The sequence below is a fragment of the Megalobrama amblycephala genome, linkage group LG20 (genome assembly GCF_018812025.1).
Source record: "Megalobrama amblycephala isolate DHTTF-2021 linkage group LG20, ASM1881202v1, whole genome shotgun sequence".
Taxonomy (NCBI): Eukaryota; Metazoa; Chordata; class Actinopteri; order Cypriniformes; family Xenocyprididae; genus Megalobrama; species Megalobrama amblycephala.
In genome coordinates, this window is record NC_063063.1 from 20,562,862 (window position 1) to 20,586,310 (window position 23,449).

Consider the following 23,449-nt stretch of genomic DNA (forward strand, 5'->3'; position numbering starts at 1 on the left):
GATTAACGAAGGTTTTACGGGTGTGGAACGACATGAGGGTGAGTAATGACATCATTTCATTTTTGGCTGAACTAACCCTTTAAATTCATTATCTTCACATTCCCCTTGCATCTTGACATCTCTTCTCTGATGACGTGTGCTCTGGCGCGAAGGCGGGACAATAATCCTGCCCTTCATGCAAACTGTCACTCACATGAGATTGCGGCAATTAATGCCAGCGATCCAACAATCCAATCAACTCCCGATGGACAAAATCAAGTCCTGTTCTACATTTTTTTTTCTCTCTTTAGAGAAGCGATTTCACTCGGATAGGCTATACTTCATAATAGGGAAGAAAAGGTGCTCACAACTTTCGTTTCATCATGCTGACTTTGTGTTTACTACGGTTGCATCTATGCATACCTCCCTACTATATAGTAGCTGAAAAACGTATGTGATTTTTTTCATTTTTTTTTTATCTGCACAAAATGTCAAGTAGTTGATCTGAACAGAGAGTATAATGGATTCTAATACAGTACATTTGAGTTATTTGCCTTTGGTAGTATGCCAAGTGTAAGTGTACTTATTTTAACATTATTTTAAAATATATTTTAGGTATATTTTAAATTGTATGCTCAAATGTGTCATTGTAACAATGCACTGAAAGCACTATGTTTTATCAGCGACAGGAAATATATAAAGCTGACATTTGGATATTTGACTTACCAGTGAGAAAATGTTTAGGCCTACTGCACACATACTGAGGCATACTAAGTGTCAGGATCCTACAATTTACCCATTCTTCCTGCTGATGCTTCACATCTTATTGTCCACTTTAAGGCTGGCTTTTACGATTCAGTAGCTTATAACAACTTAGTTCTGGATTTTTAGCTTGTTTGCTGTACACCCTGTCACACAGCAGCTTTTAGACACAATACAATAAACAGTCAATGGTGAGGGTTGGATTGTTTCCCCCTGGTGTGGGCGTGGCCTAAATGCGCGCCGCGCCAGTCACGAGCAATCAAAACAGCAGCCGCGGCATTTTACAGTTCCTCCTCAACCAAAACAACGAGATTATGCTACATTCACGCCATAACTACCGTAATTTGGAAGATGTTATACTTGGAGCGGTTCGTGACTCGAATTTATGCGTTTCATACGGTTTTTTTGGCGCTCCAAAAATATACTCGTCGCTTTATAATATTAATATTGAACCACTGTACTCACATGAACTGATTTAAATATGTTTTTAGTACCTTTATGGATCTTAAGAGAGTAAGTGTCATTGCTTCCTATGCAGGCCTCACAGAGCCATCGGATTTCAACTAAAATATCTTAATTTGTGTTCCGAAGATTAACGAAGGTCTTACAGGTGTGGAACGGCATGAGGGTGAGTAATAAATGACAGAATTTTCATTTTTGGGTGAACTAACCCTTTAATTTGTGTTCCGAAGATGAACGAAGGTCTTACGGGTGTAGAACTACATGAGGGTGAGTAATAAATGACATTATTTTCATTTTTGGGTGAACTATCCCTTTAAAGTATACATGAAGTTTTACAAATAATTACAAATTATTACAAATAAAATATAACCAAAAGCAAAAATATATGTTTTAAGGTGGGTCTTGAATTTGTTGGGGCAAAGATAAACATTGTTACTAACATATTAGTAGTCTAATAGTGCCATCCAGTGGATTATTGCCATAACAGCACATGCTGCAGTTAAAGGAATGCCTGCAAATAAACAAAAGGAGCAACAATTTAGGTACATGATCGTGTGGAATTATTTTATGATGAATGCAAACAAGTAGTAATGGTTCAGTATTGCACTCTTACTCATGGAGAGGGTTGACACTGAATCTTTGGATTCTAAAAGAAAAAACAACATTTGATTTTAGGGTGCAGTCATGAAATTGTTTTCCTGTAAAAATAACATAGAAAACTTAGATTAAACAAACTTACGAGATTCGTACTCTCCATCACAACTGATAGCTAAAAAACAAAACAAAATAGTCATTTAATTAAATAATCCATCCCCCAAAAAATACCTGCTTCACGATAGAGTATACCATGACTAAATGAAAAATGACTGCTTTTTGACTCACATTTCTGGTCACGGGCACACTTTTTATTTTCTGTGTTGGAGAAACAGATATTCAGATATGGAAATCAAAAATTGAACATTTCCAGTGCTCAATAGGTTTGGGACACTTATTACCATTTAGTGTCTCAAGAGAATCGCTCACACAGTTTAGTTCAATGTCTGCTGGCCACTTCAAGCACATGTAGCCATTTCTGTAGTGAATCTCACATGAAGATGTTGATTCACGAGAACTACAAATTGAGTTTTTTCCGTCCATTATCCTGAAGCATGAGTACTTTTCTGCAGTCTTCATTGTTACAACAAAGAATTTGCACTTTTCTACAAAACAAAACATATTTTGAGAGTTAATGCAATTTAAGTAAAAAGTTATTTCAAAAACATTATTTGTTGGATAGCCACACTATTATAAATGTTGGCCATAAGACTCTTAATTAACTCTGTATTGCTCAGTTTATAACCCACAATGTACTCTGATATCTTTTAACCATAATGTAATGCAGAGATGGCTTTCAAGTGGAAAACAATCAGCAACTTGTTAAACGTGCTTATGTCAGAGTCAGAAAATTGGATACCTGCATCATGTAATTTCTGTAATTACATCTATAATTACTCTTTTGACCATTCCCTCACACACACTTAAACCAAACTATACCACCACACTTGCCCCTAACTTTACTAATATCCCATCTAAATAGCAGCAAATGTGTTTTACAATACAACATGAACACCATAAGTATCCTATATTCTTAACATTTTTTTTTTAATATAAGTACATAAAGATACCTAATATAAAGTGTGACTGAAAATTGTGAGCTGCTGGTGAAAAACTCCCCCACAATGTATACTGTGAGTGTGTGGGAACGCTTGGGAATGAGGGGTCTAAGGTAGCCCGAGTGTTTTTTTAACACATTACTATGTGGTTTTTAGAGCTTTCTGCCATTAGGTGAAAAAACACCTTACAATAACCACATGATACCAGGAATTATTCTTATACGTAGCACAAATGTTGCAAAATGCTTTAGCAAGCACCACTAAATATAGAAGAAAGGGGGATCCCAGGGGGTTGTATCTAAAACCACAACATTTTATCTGCAAACCTTTTTATGAACCGTCTAACTTCACACTGCAGGCAAACACAAATGGTACTGGGTGTTTTATTTTTTGAATGTAGGAGTATGTAAAATTTATTTACCGTACTGAAGTGCATTACAGCAAGGCCAAAGGCAAAAAATCAGCATCTGCCAACAGAAATAAAACACTTTAAAAAAAACTGATATACAATGTCATTTATAAATGGCATAGATAAAATCACATTTTAAATACAATAATAACAACATTCAACCAAAAAAAATCTACATTTTAGTATTATCATATAACATCATTTTAGGTCACATGCTGTCAAGGCTCCATTTTGAGTTCATTTAGACTAGGAAATAGGCCTAGATATAAATTTTTTTTTTTTTTCATTGTACATCCAAATGTGTTTTCTAAAGATTTTGGTCATTTTTAATGCAGATTTTGTAAATGTAATAACTCAAATACCAAAAAATCTCTATGTTATGCATAAATGACAAAGTCCTTTAGTGGATAGATTTTTTTTTCTTTTCTGTATAGTTAGTTGCACTATTGTTCAGTACTGTCAGACTGTATAATAGCCTTTTTGCAAGTGTTTTAGGCTGATGTTACTAAGTTTTACTAACAGAGAGGAAAGGTTGTACCTTTTACATAAAGTATTGATGATATTGATAGCGGTGCATTAGAAAATAAGGTCATAGTAAGAAAAGAAGAAGCTGAAGATTGAGGAGGATAGAAGCAGTGAAGGTGATGCCAGAGATTAAGAATATTTATCATAGATTGTTGAAGTCAGACATTTTGGTACATTATCCTATTCCAGTTTGTAAGATGTGATCCATACTAGAGGTCAGGAAAGATGCCACTGCCTATTGCCCTCACTACAATGACAAGCAAATGCTGCAAAAATCAAGTTACGTGTGGAAAGTGTGGGCTACACTGAAAAAGAAGAGTCTTGTTGATTTTCACTTGTGCTACTAAGAAAAAATGTTAAAGATTGTTTTAATATTTTTTGAAACACTAAGACATAGTTTGACTATTTTCCAGGCAGTGAAGTTGTATCTGAATTTGTGTCAAGATTTTGACATTTTCACATGAGTTCCAAATGAAATATAGTATCACAAGATGAAATGGAATGATAATAAAGCTTTTTAATGTTTAAAAAATCCTAAAAAAGGTCAAAGATCAGATGTAAATCTAATTTTGGAAAATGATTTTGAAATGAACTGTGATAATTCATCCCATAGAGGGCTAAATTATTAAAAAAAAAAAAAAAAAATTACATATTCCAAATGTTTGAATGGTATATGGGGTAAAATTGTTAATTGTAATTTTTCAAAAATAAAATAATTTTCACACCTTAAATATTTAAAAAGGTACATGATTATTTCACTTGGATTAGATTATTATATTTTATTTGAATTGTAATAATTATAAGATTAAACGTCTTTGTCTGGGACAAGGTTAAAACAATAAAAATACACTTCCAAAGACAATTATATTTGTTATCTTCATACATATATATAAAAAAGTGAAATCTTACTCAGGGTTCCGCTGTACCTGACCTTTCTAGTCATGGTTTATCAGCACAGGCTTGTTGCCCTGTCCTACTCACAACACCCCCTCCCAAGCTGAACTATACTACAGCAGATGTCATGTGAGGGTGGGCACTGAAACCTGTACAGCATTTCACCATCATCACCTCTCACACAAAGTGGTGTAACATTAAGTCATTTGTCACCTCTTCCCCAGTGCCATTTCGAAGAAATCTCAGGCACATCTGAAGAGCAACTAGTTTTTTTCCCCACAGTATTTTTATATAAATTCCCATTCCCACAAAAAGATAAACCTAACACAAGCCCATTCTCAAAATAAAGATCAAGCCCACCAACCACAATACGAGGCAACAAGCTTAGATGGAGGTTTACCAAAAGCATGAACAAAAAAATGAGTTCATTGTGTGCGGTTATTTAATAGGACTGATTTGGCTTAAAGTCTACATACATTACTGAATTACTGAGTATACCACAATGATAATATTATAAACGAAACGTTTAACATCATGCAGCAGAAAAAGGTTTTACATCAGGACATCCCATATTTGCTTGTTAGCACAATTACAGTAGGCTAATGTGTTTAGCATTATCATCACAAGCAACCTCACAGTAGGCATGCCAGGGCATGCCTCACTGCTGTCAAGAGTTGTCTAATGACATTTCATTCCTATAAATTTACACTGTAAAGATAAATGTTATCGAAACAACAGATAATCAAAGACTTACCTAAATAATTAACAAGAATTTAACAAGAAATGAAAGATGAAATAGTGGCTTTTTGTGAACGTAATATGACAAGATTTTAAATTCAATGAGCTAATAATTCAGTGGAAGAAAATCATCATAGCTGAGTCGCTTTCTGAGTATGACTTTCTTTCTTGTGTTGGACAAAACCAAAGATATTTTGAAGAAAGTTACAGTAGTTTTTTTTGCCATAAATGAAAGTCAGTGGGGTTGAATGTTGTTTACACTGCAAAGTTTTTCAAAATACCATTGTCTTTTGTGTTCCACAGAAGAAAGAAAAGGATTCATGTTTGGAGTATCGTAAGGGTGATCATTTTTAGATGAACTAACCCTTTGAAAACATTCCACTTGGTGAACTTTATAAGTCTCCATTATGCCCGTTTCCTGTATGAGGTAAAACTTTTAAACCCGAGGGACTTCTATGATCGTTTGGATGTGAGGGCATTCATAACCTTGGCTAAGACCCAGATTTGTTTTAGGAAGAAAGTTTTGTTCGAAAGATTTGTTTTAGGAAGTGTCTGAATGCATTATACAGGTTTCTGGTACAATATTATATTGGACAATATGTGTTGTATCTCATCCAAACCACAACTATTTCTTCTAAAATTACTTTATACTGGCCAAGAACATTAAATTCCATTGAATTGTCTATCTAAGAGATAATTCAAAGCATAAATACACCACATCTAGTCAAACATAAACCACAGTATTTGGATTAATCAAATGATGTGCAACATCTCTGACTCAACATCAGTCAACGCTTAGATTTGGGTAAGAGAATAGATTGTAAAAATGCATCTGCTAATCATTTCCATGCATTGTGTGAAGACGTAATCAAACCTTTCACCACAAAATGAACTACCATTATTATTATGATTCACACTTAGATTAAGCCCATAAAATGACAACTCAACCCCTTTGGGAGTTAATAAAAGTGATAATAAACAGAGCATGCAAAGAACGTGTCACTCACCATTACAAAGGTGCCTGGTGTCATCGTGGAAATGAATCAAAGTGTGCAAACTCAGCTTGTGATCACTCGACGCCCACAAACCAGCGCCCACCCTCCCAACTTTTTTTTAATGAACCTCTTTCTTCTGTAAACGATATAATGCTTTGACGTGCACACTTTAATGTGGTAACTGTTCTTAAAGTCTTGCACAGTGCAAATCATGACTCACAGGATATAAACTGTGACACCACGTGCCACTCCACAATCAATACATTAGTATCCTTTTTTTAGAAAAAGCAAGCAAGTTCATTTTTTAGTATTCTCACTCAGCATTTCTATGTCCTCGTGTCCTCATTCCTCATTTGGAATTCTTGGGAAATTCCTAACAAAAGGTCAGGTCCCTCCTCGTCTTTGAGATATATATTAGTTGTCATTTCAAGTTGAGCTTGCATGTAAAATGATTTAAACTTGCTTTGCAAACAATTTTTGTGCATTTTACATGTTAGGTATATAAACATGTTAGGTATATAATGTGCAGGTATTTTTTTAAAAAAAAAGCTTCATAGTGGCAATTCATCGAACAAAGCTGTTCAAAGCTCCAAAGCTATCAGCCTTTTGTTGCTCTTGAGGTTGTTTTTTCACTTCCTGATTGACGCTGATAATAAGAAAATGCCTAACTTTGACCTGCAGAATGGAAACAGGAAATAAATGACATTTTAGTCAAGTGTCCTTCATTCACTGAGCAGTGAAACATATTAACAAATGCATCAGAACTAAAAGACTACCCTGTTGAACAATCCACTTAAAATCCATTTCGTTTAGAAAATAACTACCATTCAAAGGTTTGTTTTAAAATGTAATGTATTCCTGTGATGGCAAAGCTCAATTTTCAGCAGTGTCACATGACCCATCAGAAATCATTCTAATATACTGATTTGGTGCTCAAGAAACATTTCTTATTATTATCAATCTTAAAAAACGGTTGTCGTTTTTTGTGGAAACTGTGATACATTCATTTATCGGTATTCTTTAAGGAATAGAAAGACAAAACAAACAGCATTTATTTGAAATAAAAACCTTTTGTAACATTATAAATGTATTTACAGTCACTTTCTTTCATTTTAATGCATCCTTGCTGAATAAAAGTATTAATTTCTTAAAAAAAAAAAAAAACAAATCTTACTGACCCTAAAATTTTGAACCATAGCGTATGTGACATTTAAGAAGCTAAATTCATGTGTACTAATACTAATACTGGTCTCACCTTTCCAATGAGAAATTGGCAGAAGTAAAGGACCATCCACAGAGACACCCTCCACCAGCTCAGCTAAACGCAGGATGTCTTCAGGGTCATCTACAAACATTTCTTCTGGCTCATCAACACTCATCTCTAAGCTGCAAGGGCCCTTTGAAACATCACTATCTGCACATATTCCACAAATAAGGACATGAATTATTGTTTCTTTAAAAAATGTTATCCATATTGTTTTGTCCATTCCATAAAACAAACTTGAATCCCGTAATCCCGTAATAAAGAAGAAGTTACATCAGTCTCAACCTTTACCTTTGACATTTCTACATTCAGTGGTGCCAGTGGTTCGCTTCTGGTCTAAGAGGAATTTCATTGGTGGAAGCTCATCATCGCTGTCCTCCATGTCCAGATCAGCTCCATCAGTGATATACATCTCTCTGTATGTCCCTCTATCTAAACAGAGAATACATAAAGAAAGGAATAATAATAAAATTTACAGTATGGTTGTGCACATTATCACTATTTACATGCACTAACAATCATCATTACTTTTACCGCATTTACTAATATTGTTTGGTAACACTTTATTTTAGGGTCTTTTAACTAGTTTCTTATTGACATGCATATTTCTAGAATATTAGCTATTTATTAGTAATTAAGCACATATTAATGCCTTATTCTGAATGACCTTATTCTACATTCTTAATCCTACCCAATACCTACACTTAACAACCTTACTAACTATTAATTAGCAGTAAATTAGGAGTTTATTGGGGGAAAAGTTGTAGTTAACAGTTTAAATGTGCTCCCTATACTAAAGTGTTACCTAATGTTTAATGTAATTACTACATATACTATTTTGAACATTACAAGGGGCTTCAGGGTGATACAAAACCCCTCCGTGTCAGAGTCTTGATGAACCTGTCATGGTTTGTTTTGTGATGATGACAGGCTGAATGTAGGCTACATTATCTTGTTTATTACTGTCATCCAATTAAATTAATATGTGGGCATAAAATATTGATTTTATGTTTTAAAACAGATTTTTGCTTAATATTATTGAGGAAAAATTGTTTTTTTCCCCCAGGATTCTTAGATGAATAAAAAAATCAAATGAACAGCATTTATTTGAAATAGAAATATTTTGTAACAATGTCTTTACATGTGACACTGAAGACTGGAGTAATGATGCTGAAAATTCAGCTTTATCATCAGAGTAAATTATATTTTAAAATATATTAAAATAGAAAGAACTCTTTTAAACTGTAATAATATTTCACAATATTACTGTTTTTACTGTATTTTTCTAAATGTATATGAAACTGTACACTCACTTGCAGAAAGTTTTATTGACCAACGTTTCGGCACAAAGCCTTTATCAAGGTTTTGTTTACTGTATTTTTCATCAAGTAAATGCAGCCTTGGTGAGCATAAGAGACTTCTTTCAAAATCATTAAAAAAATCCTAATTTTTTTTCAAAAAATTATATTAAAAATTCTTTAAAAAAAATCTTAATAGTGTATCTAGAACTGTATTGTTAACAAAAATAATGTCTTATTACTGGGAAATGTATACAGTAGGTGGGAAAACAGGAAGCTTAGTAGACAGTAGACCACAACAGACGCTCAATCTTTTTGCTCTGCACAACCCTTTTTCACAGCTTTGTTGTTTTTTTGCACTGACCGTTTTTTTCCTTGAGCTGCATGACCAGGGGCTTTGTGTTCAGATGCAGCCGGTGACTGCTGCGTATGTGCTGGAGCAGCTGAATGGCATGAAGGACAGAAAAACTATAGAACACCATCTTTTTCTCACGCATGCCTTCAGCACGGATGTCAAACTTCCTGCCCTGCAGAGCAACCAAGACCATAATTCATTCCTAAACTGAAAAAACAAAGCTAGATTACATACTAAAGACGTCAGATGGTTCCTAAAAAGGATGTTCAAATGCCGCAAATGTTTGTTGACTGGCTGGTTGAATTTGTAAACAGTATGCAATGGAAAACTGGTAAAGAGCACCTGAAATGTAATGGAATGAATATCTGACCATGGCAAATCATATAGAAACTGTTTTCCATTCAGCATCTGGAGATTAAAAACAAGACGTACACCTATAAGAAGGGCCATACATGTATACTTTGAGAAATAGTTAATCAACACTAGAGAAAAGACTAGATTAGACTCACATGAATTTCTGTTATGTTCTAGGTCAGTTTGTGCTGGTTTTGTGTGTTACCTTCATCACTGGATTTAACTGGCCTGGAATTCAGAGTTACCTCAGAGATCTGCAGTCCTCTGGAAGTCAAGCCCACGAGGACACAACCTTGTTTCTTTTCCTGAGACAGCAGTGATAGAGAGGAGGGGTAGAAATGGAAAGAAAGAGAAAGTATGTTTGACAGAAACAGAGAATCTTATTATGAAACATGATACATTCTTATGAAACATGTATCTTGTGTGATGAGCCACATCTTGAATTTTAGGGACATTCTAATTTAGAATGTCCCTAAAATTCAAGATATGGGGCAAAAAATGCCCCTGTTTGAGTTTTTGTCTCATATGTATGGAATTTTCTATAGAATTTCTATAGAAAATGTCTGTCCAGAATAGCACAAGTGCAAATGTGATACTGATTTCATACCACAGTTCAATAAATAAGAAGTTAATATTGTTATTTTAAACAAAATATTGTCTGTTTTCCTCAGTTTTGCCAACGAAAATATAAAGACAAACCAGAACTGTTCGTCTCCATGCAACACAGTGGCGTTTCATTTCTCAATCTAATCTAATCTTAGAGTATAATAAATAATAATGATGATAATAAAAAAAAAAAACATTAAAGGTATAGTTCACCCAAAAAATAAAATTCAGTCATCATTTACTCACCCTCATGGTCCAAAAGAGTATCTGTAATAAATTCTATGTTGAATCAACTAAAATATTTCTTGCTGAAGCTACTATTTATAATGTCTATTTGATGCTTTACATCACAATGACTTAAAGGGTTAGTTCACCCAAATATTTATTACTCACCCTCATGTTGTTCCACACCCGTAAGACCTTCGTTTATCTTCAGAACACTAATTAAGATATTTTTCAAAAAAAATCCAATGGCTCAGTGAGGCCTGCATTGTCAGCAAGACAATTAACACCTTCAGATGCCCAGAAAGCTACTAAAAACATTTAAAACAGTTTATGTGAATACAGTGGTTCAACCTTAATATAAAAAAAAAAATTATTATAAATTTGTTTTTCATTTTTGGGTGAACTAACCCTTTAAAATTATCTTTTGGGAGTAATTAGATTCATTATTCGGCACATTATGTAATTAATTAGATTAAAAATTTTAAATCGCTTCACAGCCCTAATATTTATATTAAATATAGTAGTCAATATTTGAAGTGGATCAAAACCTTCTTCTTAGGACAACTTAGATCTTAGGACAACTTTGATTAACTTTTCTGATCCACTTCAAATGTTGACTACTGTATATATTTTCCAACTTTCAAACAAGGCTTTGTCAAACCAAAGATAAACTTTGCTTTTAAAATTGATATGAATTCCTTTTAATTCAGGTAAAATCAAAATACTGTTTCCTTACATTCAATTTGCAATTCTGCATTCTGTTTGCATACCTCAGATCAAATTCAGGAATTAAATTCAAATTCAAGGTTTTGGACACAGACTTGAGTCCGGTCTTGTCTGGTCAATTATTACAACACTTCTGAATATACAGTGGACTTGTGTGTGTATATATATATATAAAAACAAAAACAAACAAAAAACACTAACTTTGAACAATCTGTAGATGGTGAGGGGCACATCACTCAAGGTATACGCTTCCTGCATGAAAAGTAAGGCAGCCTCGCTGGATGACATTGCCTTAAGCTCCCTATGCAGGGTTGGGGTGTGCTCCAGGATATAATCATTCCCACGCTTCTGTATAATCTGTCGGAAACATAAGTTTTAACAACAGTTTGTGCACAATAAGACTGGGTGAACAAGGTTTTTTTTCCAGCCCCCCAGTCTAAAGGGAAAAACCAGCTAATTTAAACAGCCTAAAGAGGGGCTCACCCAAAAAGGGAAAAAGCCCAGTGGGCTAAAGTATGCAGAGTTTCGTTCTTCATAGTCTCCCAGGTCAGCTTGCAGGGCGTATGCAGCCAATTGAAAGTATAATCCTTCTTGCTCAAAGCACTCAGATCTCAAAACTCTTCCTTTCAGTTCAGCATAATACAGCAGGCGGGCTTCACTGTTTCTTTGAGATTGAAAAAGCAGTTTAAAACAGACACTTAAAACAGATTACAACTTAAATGATAAACAATAAAACGTTTCAACAATACTTTTATTTAGGTCTCGGATATACCTTTACTATATTTACCTACTATGGATCACTGGAATACTTGATTCTGATTGGTGGATATATTAGTATAATGACTCATAAACTATGACTATTTTCTCACGCAACCCATTTCCTTCATATAATAAAATAAACTTTTCAATATAGTTCAATTTGTTAATATTGGTTAATGCATTAGGTATCTTGATCTTACAATGAACAAGCATTTTTACAGCATTTATTAATCTAGATTAGTGCTATCTTATAGCTATACTGTTGTTTATTGTTTACTCATCTTTTTTCATAATACATTAACTAATGTTAAATTAATTTTAAAAATGAATTTTTACATCTTGAAATGTTAAAATGTACTTTGTACATGTAGAAATTAACATTAACTAAGATAAAATTGTATTGTACACATACATAAACAGTACTTAATGTACATTTAGCGTAATGAGTACACCCCCTTTGAAAAGTAACATTTTAAACAATCTCAATGAACACAAAAACAATTTCCAAAATGTTGACAAGACTAAGTTTTATTTAACATCTGTTTAACTTGTAACATGAAAGTAAGGTTAATAATATAACTTAGAGAACAAATGTTCAGTTTTACTCAAATTAGGGTGATGCAAAAATGAGTACACCCCACTGAAAGTCTCTGGAGCAAAGCTAAATTTTAGACTACAAATGTCTAATTTAACAAGACTTCAACCACAGGTGAGTCTAATTATTCATTACACAGGTGTCCAGCAGACAGTTGACTATAAAAGGGTGTTAAAACCTCTTCCCATTTCATGCTGTCAGCAATGGCACCACACAGAAGAGAAATGTCACAAGACCTGAGAAAGAAAATAATTTCTTTACACCAGAAAGGTGAAGGCTACAAGAAGATCAGCAAAGCTTTACATATCAGTCAGAATACTGTAGCAAAAGTGGTACAAACATTTAAAAAAGATGGAACTGCAACCATCTCGCAGAGATGTCCAGGTCGTCCACGGAAGTTAACTGATGAGAAGTGTTGAAGAAAATTAGCATGCAAGTTCACTGCAGTTATCTAAAGAAGTAGAAAACCAAACTGGGTTGAATATTTCCCGCGACACAATACGGCGTACACTGCAGAGGAATGGCATGCATGGGTGCCGTCCACGAAAGAAGACTTTCCTAAAGCCCAGGCACAAAAAAGCCCACCTAGAGTTTGCCAGTACTCATGCTGACAAAGATGAAGACTACTGGGAACACTATACTCTGGAGTGATGAGACCAAGATAAATGTTTTTGGAACTGATGGCTTCAAATCTGTATGGTGTCGCAAAGGTGAGGAATACAAAGAACAATGCATGGTGCCTACAGTGAAACATGGTGGTGTCAGTGTCCTTATGTGGGCTGCATGAGTGCTGCTGGTGTCGGGGAGCTGCATTTCATTGATGGCATCATGAATTCACAGATGTACTGCTCTATACTGAAAGAGAAGATGCTACCATCACTCCGTGCCCTTGGTCGTCGTGCACTTTTCCAACATAACAATGATCCTAAACACACATCTAAGGTCACTGATGGATTTTTGAAGAAGAACAGGGTGAAAGTGATTCAGTGGCTCCTGATCTGAATCCAATCGAACACCTATGGGGAATTCTGAAGAGACAAGTTGAGCATCACTCTCCATCCAGCATCCAGTCTCTAAAAGAGGTCATTCTTGAAGAATGAAAAAAGATAGATGTTGCAAAATGTCACCAACTTGTTCATTCCATGCCTAGAAGACTTGGGCCATACAAAGTACTAGATGTAGTAGTTTTTGGGGTGTACTCATTTTTGCATCACCTTAATTTAAGTAAAACTAAAAAATGTGTAATCTAAGTTATATTATTAACCTTACTTCCATGTTATAAGTTAAACAGATGTTATATTAAACTTAGACTTGTCAAAATTTTGGAAATTGTTTTTGTGATCATTGAGATATTGTTTAAAATATTACTTTTCAAAGGGGGTGTACTCATTTATGCTGAGCACTGTATGTATTCATTCATTTATTTGGTGTGTAGCTGCTAAATTAGTGGGATATTAACCCTACTGTATCATATTTGATATGCAAATGTCTAAACTTTCTATCGTCTGATTGATAGTTTATACTTTTTTAGCTAATAAAGGGCCTTTTAGTATAATTCTAAAAAAATTAGGTTTAATAGGTTAATTTAGGTTGTGGTACATGTGCCTTTTTGCTGTAAAATGGTTAATGATTTTATAAAGGACATCAGCTTCAGTTTAGATCCAGCCTCTTAAGAAGACCTCAAATGACCAACACCTATGAAGAGACTGTGCCAACTCATGCGAGGACTTCAGAAGACGCAATCATCTGGATCAACATGCACATTCCCAAATTTCTATATATCCTAATTATTGTTAATATGTAATTCATTTTTCCAGGAGCTCATTGCTTCTACCTTCAGTTAAACTACTAACAGTGATTGTAAATTAATTGCCTAAATTATCCCATTATTTGCTAACTGCATTCTTTAAATTGCAATGTTGACATTCTCTGTAAAGCTGCTTTGAAACGATATGTATCGTGAAAAGCGCTATACAAATAAATGTGAATTGAATTGAATTGTATAAAGTAAAATTAACTTATAATAATAATTAACATATTTCCAGAAGAACACTTACTGGTCAGTTTAAAAAAAATAAAAAAAATAAAAGTAAATTCCATTTTATCATTCTTCAAATGTTATGGGAACGTTCCTTTTGAACGTTCTTTGAACATTCTGAAACAATTAGTACAATTAAAAAATATGTTAGACAAACATCCAACTAAAACATTTCCAGAAAAAAAAAAAAGTTCCATGAATGATGTCTAAATAATGAATTATGTTTTAAGATTTTTATTAAAGACCAGATAACTGTTCTTTAATAAAAAAAAAAAAGTTAAATTAATGTTACTGGAATACGTTTGTTCATAACTTTAAGAGAACCTTGACAGAATGTTGTTATCAATGTCCTAAGAATGTTCCCTGTAGATGGGATTAAAAATAAAATTGATTTTTCTGACTATTATTTCATTTGTCAGGCTTTATAGGGTTAAGTCAAATAAGGGCAGGGTGATGCAAGACACTGACAAAAAGTAAGGTGACATCATTGGAAACAATATCATAAAGGGCAAAATGATGGAAAAGGAAAAACATTTCCCACACCAGTGTCAAAAATAAATCTACTTACAGAATTAGTTGAACATTTTCTACGAAGTACTGCACTTTCAGAGAGAGAACTACTTCCTCCTATGAAAGTAAATACATGAATAAATAAAACAATGCATCTAGGATGATAGTGCATGTCACATCTGGTCTCATGCCTGCAAACTATTCGGTCATCAGACCTAACCCCCAATTTACTGGAATCTTAACAGAAAAAAATGAACCACACAGTAAGTAGAAATTCCCCAGCTGCCCACAGCTCTGATGTGCTGTTACATGCTGCTCTGCGTTTCAATATTCTCTCCTTGGCTTTATAATTATTGTCCTATATAATTTCAGTATTTAACCCTGTAACACTCAATTGTGACTTGTGTTTAACTGACAGAAGAATACCCTACTAATTTCAAATACCAAAGGGAGTTAAATTAATAAAAAGCTAATTTTACACACACTGCAGATGGCCTCCAAAAAGTAGGACATTTAAGCCACAATAGAAAATTTTACATCTTTGTATTATATATCAAAATTTAAAGCCAAGTAGCTTTTATTTTAAAGAAATAAAGCTCTTTTAAAGAAACAAGTTCACTTTTTAGTCTTTTTTTTCTCTTTCTTTTTTTTTTTAAAGAAATGAATAATGTAATTCAACAAGGATGCATTAAATTGATCAAAAGTGACAGTAAAGAGTTTTACATTGTTACATGAGATTTCTATTTCAAATAAATGTTGTTTTGAACTTTCTATTCATCAAAGAATCCTCATATAATGTATGGCAGTTTCCACAACATATTAAGCAGCACAACTGTTATAAACTTTGATAATAATAAATGTGTTTTTTTTTTTTTTCTGAGCACCAAATCAGCAAATTAGAATGATTTCTGAAGGATCATGTGACACTAAAGACTGGAGTAAAGGATTTATTTGTGCTTAATTTTACCTTTGATGTATTCTTTCTCCAGGACTTTGGGAGATACAAGGACAATTTTTGCTCCAGATCTAGGAAAAGCGGTTGATTGTCTGGTGAAAAGGAATTAACATTATAAGCCTATGTGGTTTAGACAAACAGAATGGTCACTCCCTTCATTCTTGTATTTGTCTAGCTCAGCATCTAGTCAAATCATTAAAACAAAAAAAGGCTCAGTTAGCAGTTTCACATGTACAAACAAACAGAGGAAACCACAGACCCCTTTCAACACTCAGACCAAAGAGGTGAAGATCTGAGATGGCGAGTAGCTCATACAGCTGGTTGAACACATCTTGACCTCTGTCCTTAAGCTGTAATACAGACATCATAAACAAAAAGACATACTACATATAGGATAAATTACCCAGAAAGCCAGTTTACGTTTTTTTTTTTTTTAAGCAGAGCTGTACCTTAAATAACTGAAATCTGAATAATGTTCATCACAAAGACAAAATGTGCATTATTATGAAAAAAGACAAAAGTTCCCACATCAATCACAAAATTATAACGTTCTAACAAACGCAAAAGAGGCTGTAACTCTTAAATTGGCACTCCATTGAACTTGATATTCATGTCAATATCACTGTGATGATCAAATATAAAAACATCTTCACACACTCACCCCAACAGTCATGTTTAGTTTCGTGTTATTTGGCAGAATAACAATCAGACCTCTGCTTTGGTTCTTCATTGTGGATGTGCTCTCTATGAGGTCCTCTTCTTTAGTGGTCTCCTTAAATTGTTGTCGTTGTGGGATGAGTTCTCGTCTATCTCTCCTTAATGCCCTCCCTTTTATGTTCTTTGCTGGGGGAAAAAAACAGCTTAAACCATCCTAAATAGCTTGCTGGTCTTGCAGCCTTGCTGGCTTTAGAGATTTCCAGGGGTTTTCCAGTTGGTCAGACTGGGAAACTTGATAGCTAGACCACTTTAAACCTGCTAAAACCAAGAGAAACGAGTGAGACTGTGGGGTCTAATAATGATAATAATTGAGGTAAGAGAATATGAAGACCATAAATTGTGCTCTTGTGTGGATCTCAGGGTATATTGGACTAAAAATATATGACAATAAAGCCCAAAGTATACTTCGGCCGTCCGTGTTTCTCGACGGTCCGCGTGATGAAGGCTTACATTTTCGTCATCCGGAGCGTCCGCGTGCAGAACTCTTGTTTTGTGTCAAAGATAAGTTCTTCGTGAGTGTGTCCGCGCGGACGGTGTGCGTACAACAGCGCATGTGCGAGTGGCTAGAGCGCTTGAAAACAATGTCCACTAGATAGTGCACAAGCGCCGAACACGTCTTTCCGAGCTCAAGGAGAATTTTTTTTTTTTTTAAATAAAATACTTTGAAAGACTCGCGCACTCAACTGTGTGGAACGTGGAAAATGAAGCATAACCGGCCTTTCAGATGTGGAATTTCTGACAGATGTTAATTAACAACCCTTACGAAAATTATCCATGGTTTTACTACCCAAAAAAACAAAAAAACAAACATGGTTATTTTAGTTAAACCATGGTAACCACAAATTAACCATGGTAATTTTAGTAAAACTGGTAATTCTGGTACAACCCCAATTCCAGAAGAGTTGGGATAAAAACCACAATCTGATTTGTTCATTCTCTTGAACTTTTCAAAGAAAAGATTTCCAATGTTTTCACTGACCAACATAATTGTATTTTGTGAATATAAACAAAATTGTAATTTTGTTGGCTGCAACAAGCTCCAAAAAAGTTGGGACAGAAGCAAAATAAAACTGAAAAGATTACATAATGTCCAAGTTAAACTGTTTTTAAACAGTCCACAATTAGCAGGTGAATTGGTAATAGGTGATGGTATCATATTTGGGTGTAAAAGAGAGAATTGAGAGAATTGCCAAATAAAAGAATTGTCAAACAACTCAAAAATCAAATTTCTCAATGCAAGACTGCAAAGAATTTGTCTTTCTCCATCTACCATACATAATATTGTAAAAAGATTCAGGGAATCAAGAGAAATCTTAGTCTGTATAGGGCAAGGTAGGACACCTCAGTTGAATATGTATGACCTTTGAGCCCTCAGATGGCATTGCATTACAAACCATCATGCTACTGTGTTAAATAAAGCCACACTGACTCGGGAGTACTTTGGAAAACAGTTGTCACTTAACAGACTGACGCTGCATCAAGAAATGCAACTCAAGTCTCTGTTACACAAGGAGAAAGCTATACATCTGTTCAATGCAGTGATTCTGCCGAGTTCTCTGGGCCCAAGCTCATCTCAGATGGTCTAAAAGACAGTGGAAATGTGCTGTGGTCAGGTGAGTTCATGATTCAGCTTGTTTTTGGTAAAAAATGACATTGAGTTTTCAGTCCCAAAGATGAAAGGACTTTCATTAGCAACAGGTGCAAAAGAAAACATCTGCCATAGTATGGGACAGATGTTTGCACTGCAAACGGCATGGGTGGCTTGCATTTGTGTGAAGGTACCATTGACATGGAGGCATATATTTGGATTGTACAGAGACATAAACTGCCATCAAGATGACCTCTTTCCTGGGTAGCAAGACAATGGCAGGCCTCATTCTGCACGTCACAATACATCAGAGTGGTTTCTAGACTCTCTACGCCATGGAGTGGATGTCTGCCCGCCTGCCTACAGATCTGACTCTTATTGATAATGTATGGACCATAATGAAAAGGAGAATCAGACAACGATGATCACAGACTGTTGTGCAGATGTCTTGTATCAGGCAAGATTGGGCAAAAATTCCACTTGCAAAACTGCAACAATTAGTATCCTCAATTCCCAAATGATTAAAGATTGTAATTAAAAGGAAAGATGATGTAAACATGGCTCTGTCCCAACTTTTCTGGAGTGTTGCAGCCATCAAAAACAAAATTTGTTTATACTTACAAAATACAATAAAGTTGTTCAGTGAAAACATTGGAAATCTTTTCTTTGTTCTTTTGTCAGTTAAATAGAGGTTCGAGAGAATTAACAAATCACAGATTCTTGATTTTATTGCATTTTACAAAAAAACAAAAAGGTAATCAATCTGCAAAAAAATCAAAACATGGTTACTACGTGTTTACTTTAATGACAATGGATAATTTTAAATCTACATTGCACAATATATGTGATGATCACAACATTTAGTTACGGTCAAGTCCAAATTCTGGTGCATTAAATCATCTGAAGTAACTTTGGACAGACTTAGAAAATAAAATCCACTATTTGTTAACATTCATTTATTTCATAGTGCATTATTTCAACAGTGCATGTAAATGCTTCACAGGAAATGAGTATGACCTCACTGTTATTGTTCCTCTTTCAATATTATGCACTAAAACAGGGATTCCCAAACCTTTTCTTTTGTGTTTTATTTTAAAATTATTTCTTTTAAATTTACATTTTTATGATTTAATTATTAGCTTTTCGACAACTCACAAACCCCAGTTTGGGAAACCTTGCACTAAATGACACATCAATCAGAAAACATGCCAAATTACAAAAAAGTTCAACAGCATAAAGACTTTCTGTCTGCAGATTTACAGCGTTTGATAAGAATTATCAGTGGTTAACCAAAGAGTTTGATTTAGTAAACTCACTCATCCCACAAGACTAAATTATATACAAATCGGATTTAAAAATGTCGAGGAAAACAAATACATTGTTCGATATCAGAACATTAAATGTGATTGGGACTGGTTTAAAATAACACCTCAAATCTATATTGTTCACAGCACAAATGGGATCTCTTGATCAATTGCTGAGCAATTACCAACAATTCAACTGGGTTGAGAATATACATGATGACAGTGTGAATGGACAGGGGATGTATGATAAACGTCTTATTGCTGTCTGCTGGGAGAGATTAATGCATGTGGCTGTTTATTGTCAAGTAAATTTCAAAAATACAATCAACGATCTTCAATGCTACAGTAATTGAACACATTCACACACACTGTAGAGAAGAGTCACATACTTGATCTATTACTCAGCCTCCCTTGACTCAAAAACATTGACTATATTCAGAATAGCATACTACTGTTACTATTGCTGCACTATATAGTATGCATAGAATACCCAGATGACCTATTGAGCATTATATAGGAGAGCTTATGGTATGAAACAGTCCATCTCACAATGCAATGAGTTTGCAATGTGTTTCAAATGAATGGTAAATAATATCAGCTGTGATTTTTAACTTTTCTTGATTTATTTTATTAGACTGCCATTACAATGATTAAAAATAGTTTTTTTTTTTTAATTAATCATGCAATACGATGAGGTCCATTTTTAAATGTGGAATAAAGCCAAATGATTCAAATAATAGGTAGTATGCAATGTACTGCACAGTATTTATTAAGTAGTAAGCTATTACTCCATTCAGAAGATCCATTATATTGCCATTTTAACCTGAATGTTTGAGGCCATATTGATAGATTTTATGCATGAAACATCTGCCCTAAAATATGCCTTGTGTATAAATAACTCTAGTTACATTTTAAAATGAAAAGGGATCATTTTCACAGCTTTTAATCAGTTACCTCAAAAACGTTCAATATCGCTTCAAACCCATTATATATTCTGCAGTTTGAGCTTCTCACGTGACAGGTTTCTTATGGCAAGCCGTTTTGACTTTTATTGATTCTCAGGATATGAATTCTTGATATCAACAATTCAATTCTTGATATCAATAATTACATTTCCACTAGTAAAAACTAGAATTCTTGGTATCTGTAATTGGTACTAGTGGAAATATAATTATTGATATCAAGAATTCATATCCTGAGAATGAATAAAAGTCAAAACGGCTTGCCATAGTTTCTACATTCTAATATCATCAGGGTTTTCACAACTTTTGACCAATTTTCCTGACTTTTTCTGTAGTTCAGGTTTACTGGATAAGGATTTTAACATTTTACAGCTGAGCATTTATATTTAATTTAACTAATTTATAAGCACTGAAGAAAATTCCACAACTTTCCTAGCCTTGGAACTCACAGCCTTAAAGTACCTTGATACTTCCAGATTTTTTCCATGAGCATGGGAACCCCGTATATTAAGTCTCCCAGAAGCCTACGCAAGATGTGCATGTCTGCCAACTACATTCTTGCACAATAAAAACAGATCCATCGCGTAGCAACATCTACAGGCTGACGAACAAAGAAATTCTCTTCAACGACTTGTCAAAACAAGGTTGAGGTCATATTCGGGATAATGCAAAACACATGACAAATGAAGATAAAAAATGATAAATCAGCAGAGGAGGTTTTCAAAATGGAAGCTCATAAAGACGGAATGAAAATTATAAGTTTGGGACCGTACAGGGTATCCTCAACTTTTACCTTTCGATTCATTCTACACCAAACAAAATATTGCACTTTTTGAGTAAGTGGTTAGTAGGGCAACAAGCCTTTATCTGCATTCTGGTTATTTTGTGCTTTGAGACAGATTTGTGGCATATATACAGTTTAATTCACATACTACAGACATATTGCACACACGCTCACAGTACAGTAGACCTGCGGCCGAGGATCTTAACTCCAAAATAAAATATACCAGTAACTGAGGAGGGAATAAAAATGCCTGGCAGCAATAGAGCCTCCTCTAAATATTACAAATTAGATCTTGTGATGCTCAGCCAAGTGCTCATTCAAGCTCAGTTTACAGTAATGTTTCCCCTCTCATGATCCTCCAGGCCTGCTAAAACCATTACATGTGTCTACTGTTTGTTGTATTACACAATATTATTATAATTGTAACTAACCTTCATGGACATCCAATCACAGCCACATCATGTGAGTAAACATGAACTAACGTGACAATTTGAACATTGATACCTCACATTATTCAGTAACTACTTGGAAGATTGCTGCACGATTCGCAGAATGAGTCACTATTTCCATTTCACACTATCAACAGATGTTCTACATAATCTTTCTGACAAAGAAAGTATAGAGAATGTCAATTTCTCTGACAGTACTAGTGGTTAAATAAAATTAAATGCCCATTTTTTTAAAGACTCTCAAATACTAGCTGTCATCTCAGCGATGAATGTTAAATGCTAAAACTGAAGGTGACCTCATAAAGTGTGACATTCATGTACTGATCTGAGTTAAAAACTAAAACCAAACTGACTCCATATAAACATTCAGAGCTATAAAGACCCCCGATTTAGCTCAAAACCAAGGGCTTTCACTGGCAGAACTGGTACAGTATTGTGTGTGTGGAAGCTTCTAGTAAACGAGAGTGTTGACAGAAGTACTTGTGTATTGAGGACTGCATAAGTGGAGGGTTTTATAGTGAAGGGAAGACTAACTTAAGTCTAGTATGAGGCGTTTGGTGAAGGCACTTCCAGGTAAAGCTTTCCTTAGAGTAGCACCTTTGACAGTCATGATTAGCCAGTAAAAAGCCCTTGAGTGGTGTGGAGAGCCGTGCAGCTGCTTTTATGGTCCTAGTGCTTCACATCAGACTGAAACCCAGAATGTACTGCAGGAGTTTGTTCCTGTTGGCCTGAGGTAAGAAAGCGCTGCTCAGCTCCAGACTGCACACACCACCCTCTCGTCTTTCTTTAAGCACCTGTGAATCACAAATAGCATGATTTCACTATTTGCAGAGGAAGTCATTCAGATAGGGAACAAATCAAAACAAAAAGGAAAAGAAGAGCAAGTGCACATTTCATTGGTTCTCCCTTTCATTTTTAGTGATACACCAATGTTACGTTATGGCTGATAACCGATAAATGGTTTATCTAAAAAATCTAAAATACTGTAATAAAATTCAACTTAAAATTAAAAATTGTGTTTATAAAAAAATTAAACACCAAAAATAAAGTCAATCATTTTAAATGCTGCGTGTCATTTTAGTATTACTTATGTACTATTATAGTATTCATTAATATTTTGAATTGGCTTCTTTTTATAATTTCAGTTTTAACTTCAGTTTTTGGTTATATGCTTGCCTTTTTTATCAGTTTTTGTATTTAAAAATTTTATATTTCAGTTTTAGTCATTTTATTTATTTATTTTTTTTTTAACTAAAATTAAATAAATTTTTAAATTATTTGATTTTTTTATTTCTAATTTTCACTGAATATTTATGTATTTTATTTCAGCTTTATTTCAATTAACAAAAACGATTTTTAATAACAATAACTATTATATTTAATAACTATATTAAACATATTGCTAAACAAAAAAAAATTGTTTTGGGGGGGAACTAAATGTTTTTCATTTTTTAATTTTCACTTACAGTTTGGTTAAATATTGAAAAATAAGGAAAAAACATTGAAGGTCTAAATTGATTTGCTAAACAGGCCGACAAAAATAT

General features: G+C 34.2%; 2 protein-coding genes across 7 annotated transcripts in view; both read right to left on the minus strand.

Moving 5' to 3' along the window:
- Positions 1–1,470: 1,470 nt before the first annotated feature.
- LOC125255643 (FERM domain-containing protein 6) lies at positions 1,471–17,403 on the minus strand. 6 transcript variants are annotated; one of them, XM_048171043.1, is made up of 18 exons: positions 17,269–17,403; positions 16,763–17,076; positions 16,361–16,451; positions 16,114–16,193; positions 15,205–15,263; positions 11,728–11,908; positions 11,446–11,601; positions 9,933–9,992; positions 9,676–9,741; positions 9,343–9,505; positions 7,972–8,112; positions 7,672–7,830; positions 3,277–3,322; positions 2,199–2,402; positions 2,086–2,115; positions 1,943–1,972; positions 1,817–1,849; positions 1,471–1,714 (listed from the first exon to the last, which is right to left on the minus strand). In XM_048171043.1, the coding sequence occupies exons 2-13, from the start codon at positions 16,829–16,831 to the stop codon at positions 3,291–3,293; spliced, it is 1,257 nt and encodes a 418-aa protein (XP_048027000.1). In that variant the 5' UTR covers positions 16,832–17,076; positions 17,269–17,403; the 3' UTR covers positions 1,471–1,714; positions 1,817–1,849; positions 1,943–1,972; positions 2,086–2,115; positions 2,199–2,402; positions 3,277–3,290. The 6 variants fall into 6 exon arrangements, with proteins under 6 accessions (XP_048027000.1, XP_048027002.1, XP_048027004.1 ...); XM_048171045.1 differs by having other exon boundaries at positions 16,763–16,944; positions 17,269–17,396; XM_048171047.1 differs by having other exon boundaries at positions 16,763–17,073; positions 17,269–17,383.
- A 1,705-nt stretch (positions 17,404–19,108) lies between these two features.
- gpam (glycerol-3-phosphate acyltransferase, mitochondrial) overlaps positions 19,109–23,449 on the minus strand; it is a 29,935-nt gene continuing 25,594 nt past the window's right edge. The window contains exon 21 of the mRNA XM_048169914.1: positions 19,109–22,699. Coding sequence (XP_048025871.1) covers positions 22,583–22,699 — 117 coding nt within the window. The 3' untranslated portion in view covers positions 19,109–22,582. The remainder of the gene's footprint in view (positions 22,700–23,449) is intronic.

Bases quoted from the DNA above. Each gene is read 5' to 3' on its own strand.
- LOC125255643 (XM_048171043.1), bottom strand. From the start codon at position 16,831: ATGAAGAACCAAAGCAGAGGTCTGATTGTTATTCTGCCAAATAACACG. The intron at 16,194-16,360 runs GTCTGTGGTTTC...CCTTTTCACCAG, and splicing joins TGGTCTGAGTGTTGAAAGGG to ACAATCAACCGCTTTTCCTA. The intron at 9,742-9,932 runs GTAACTCTGAAT...TTTAATCTCCAG, and splicing joins GAGGACTGCAGATCTCTGAG to ATGCTGAATGGAAAACAGTT.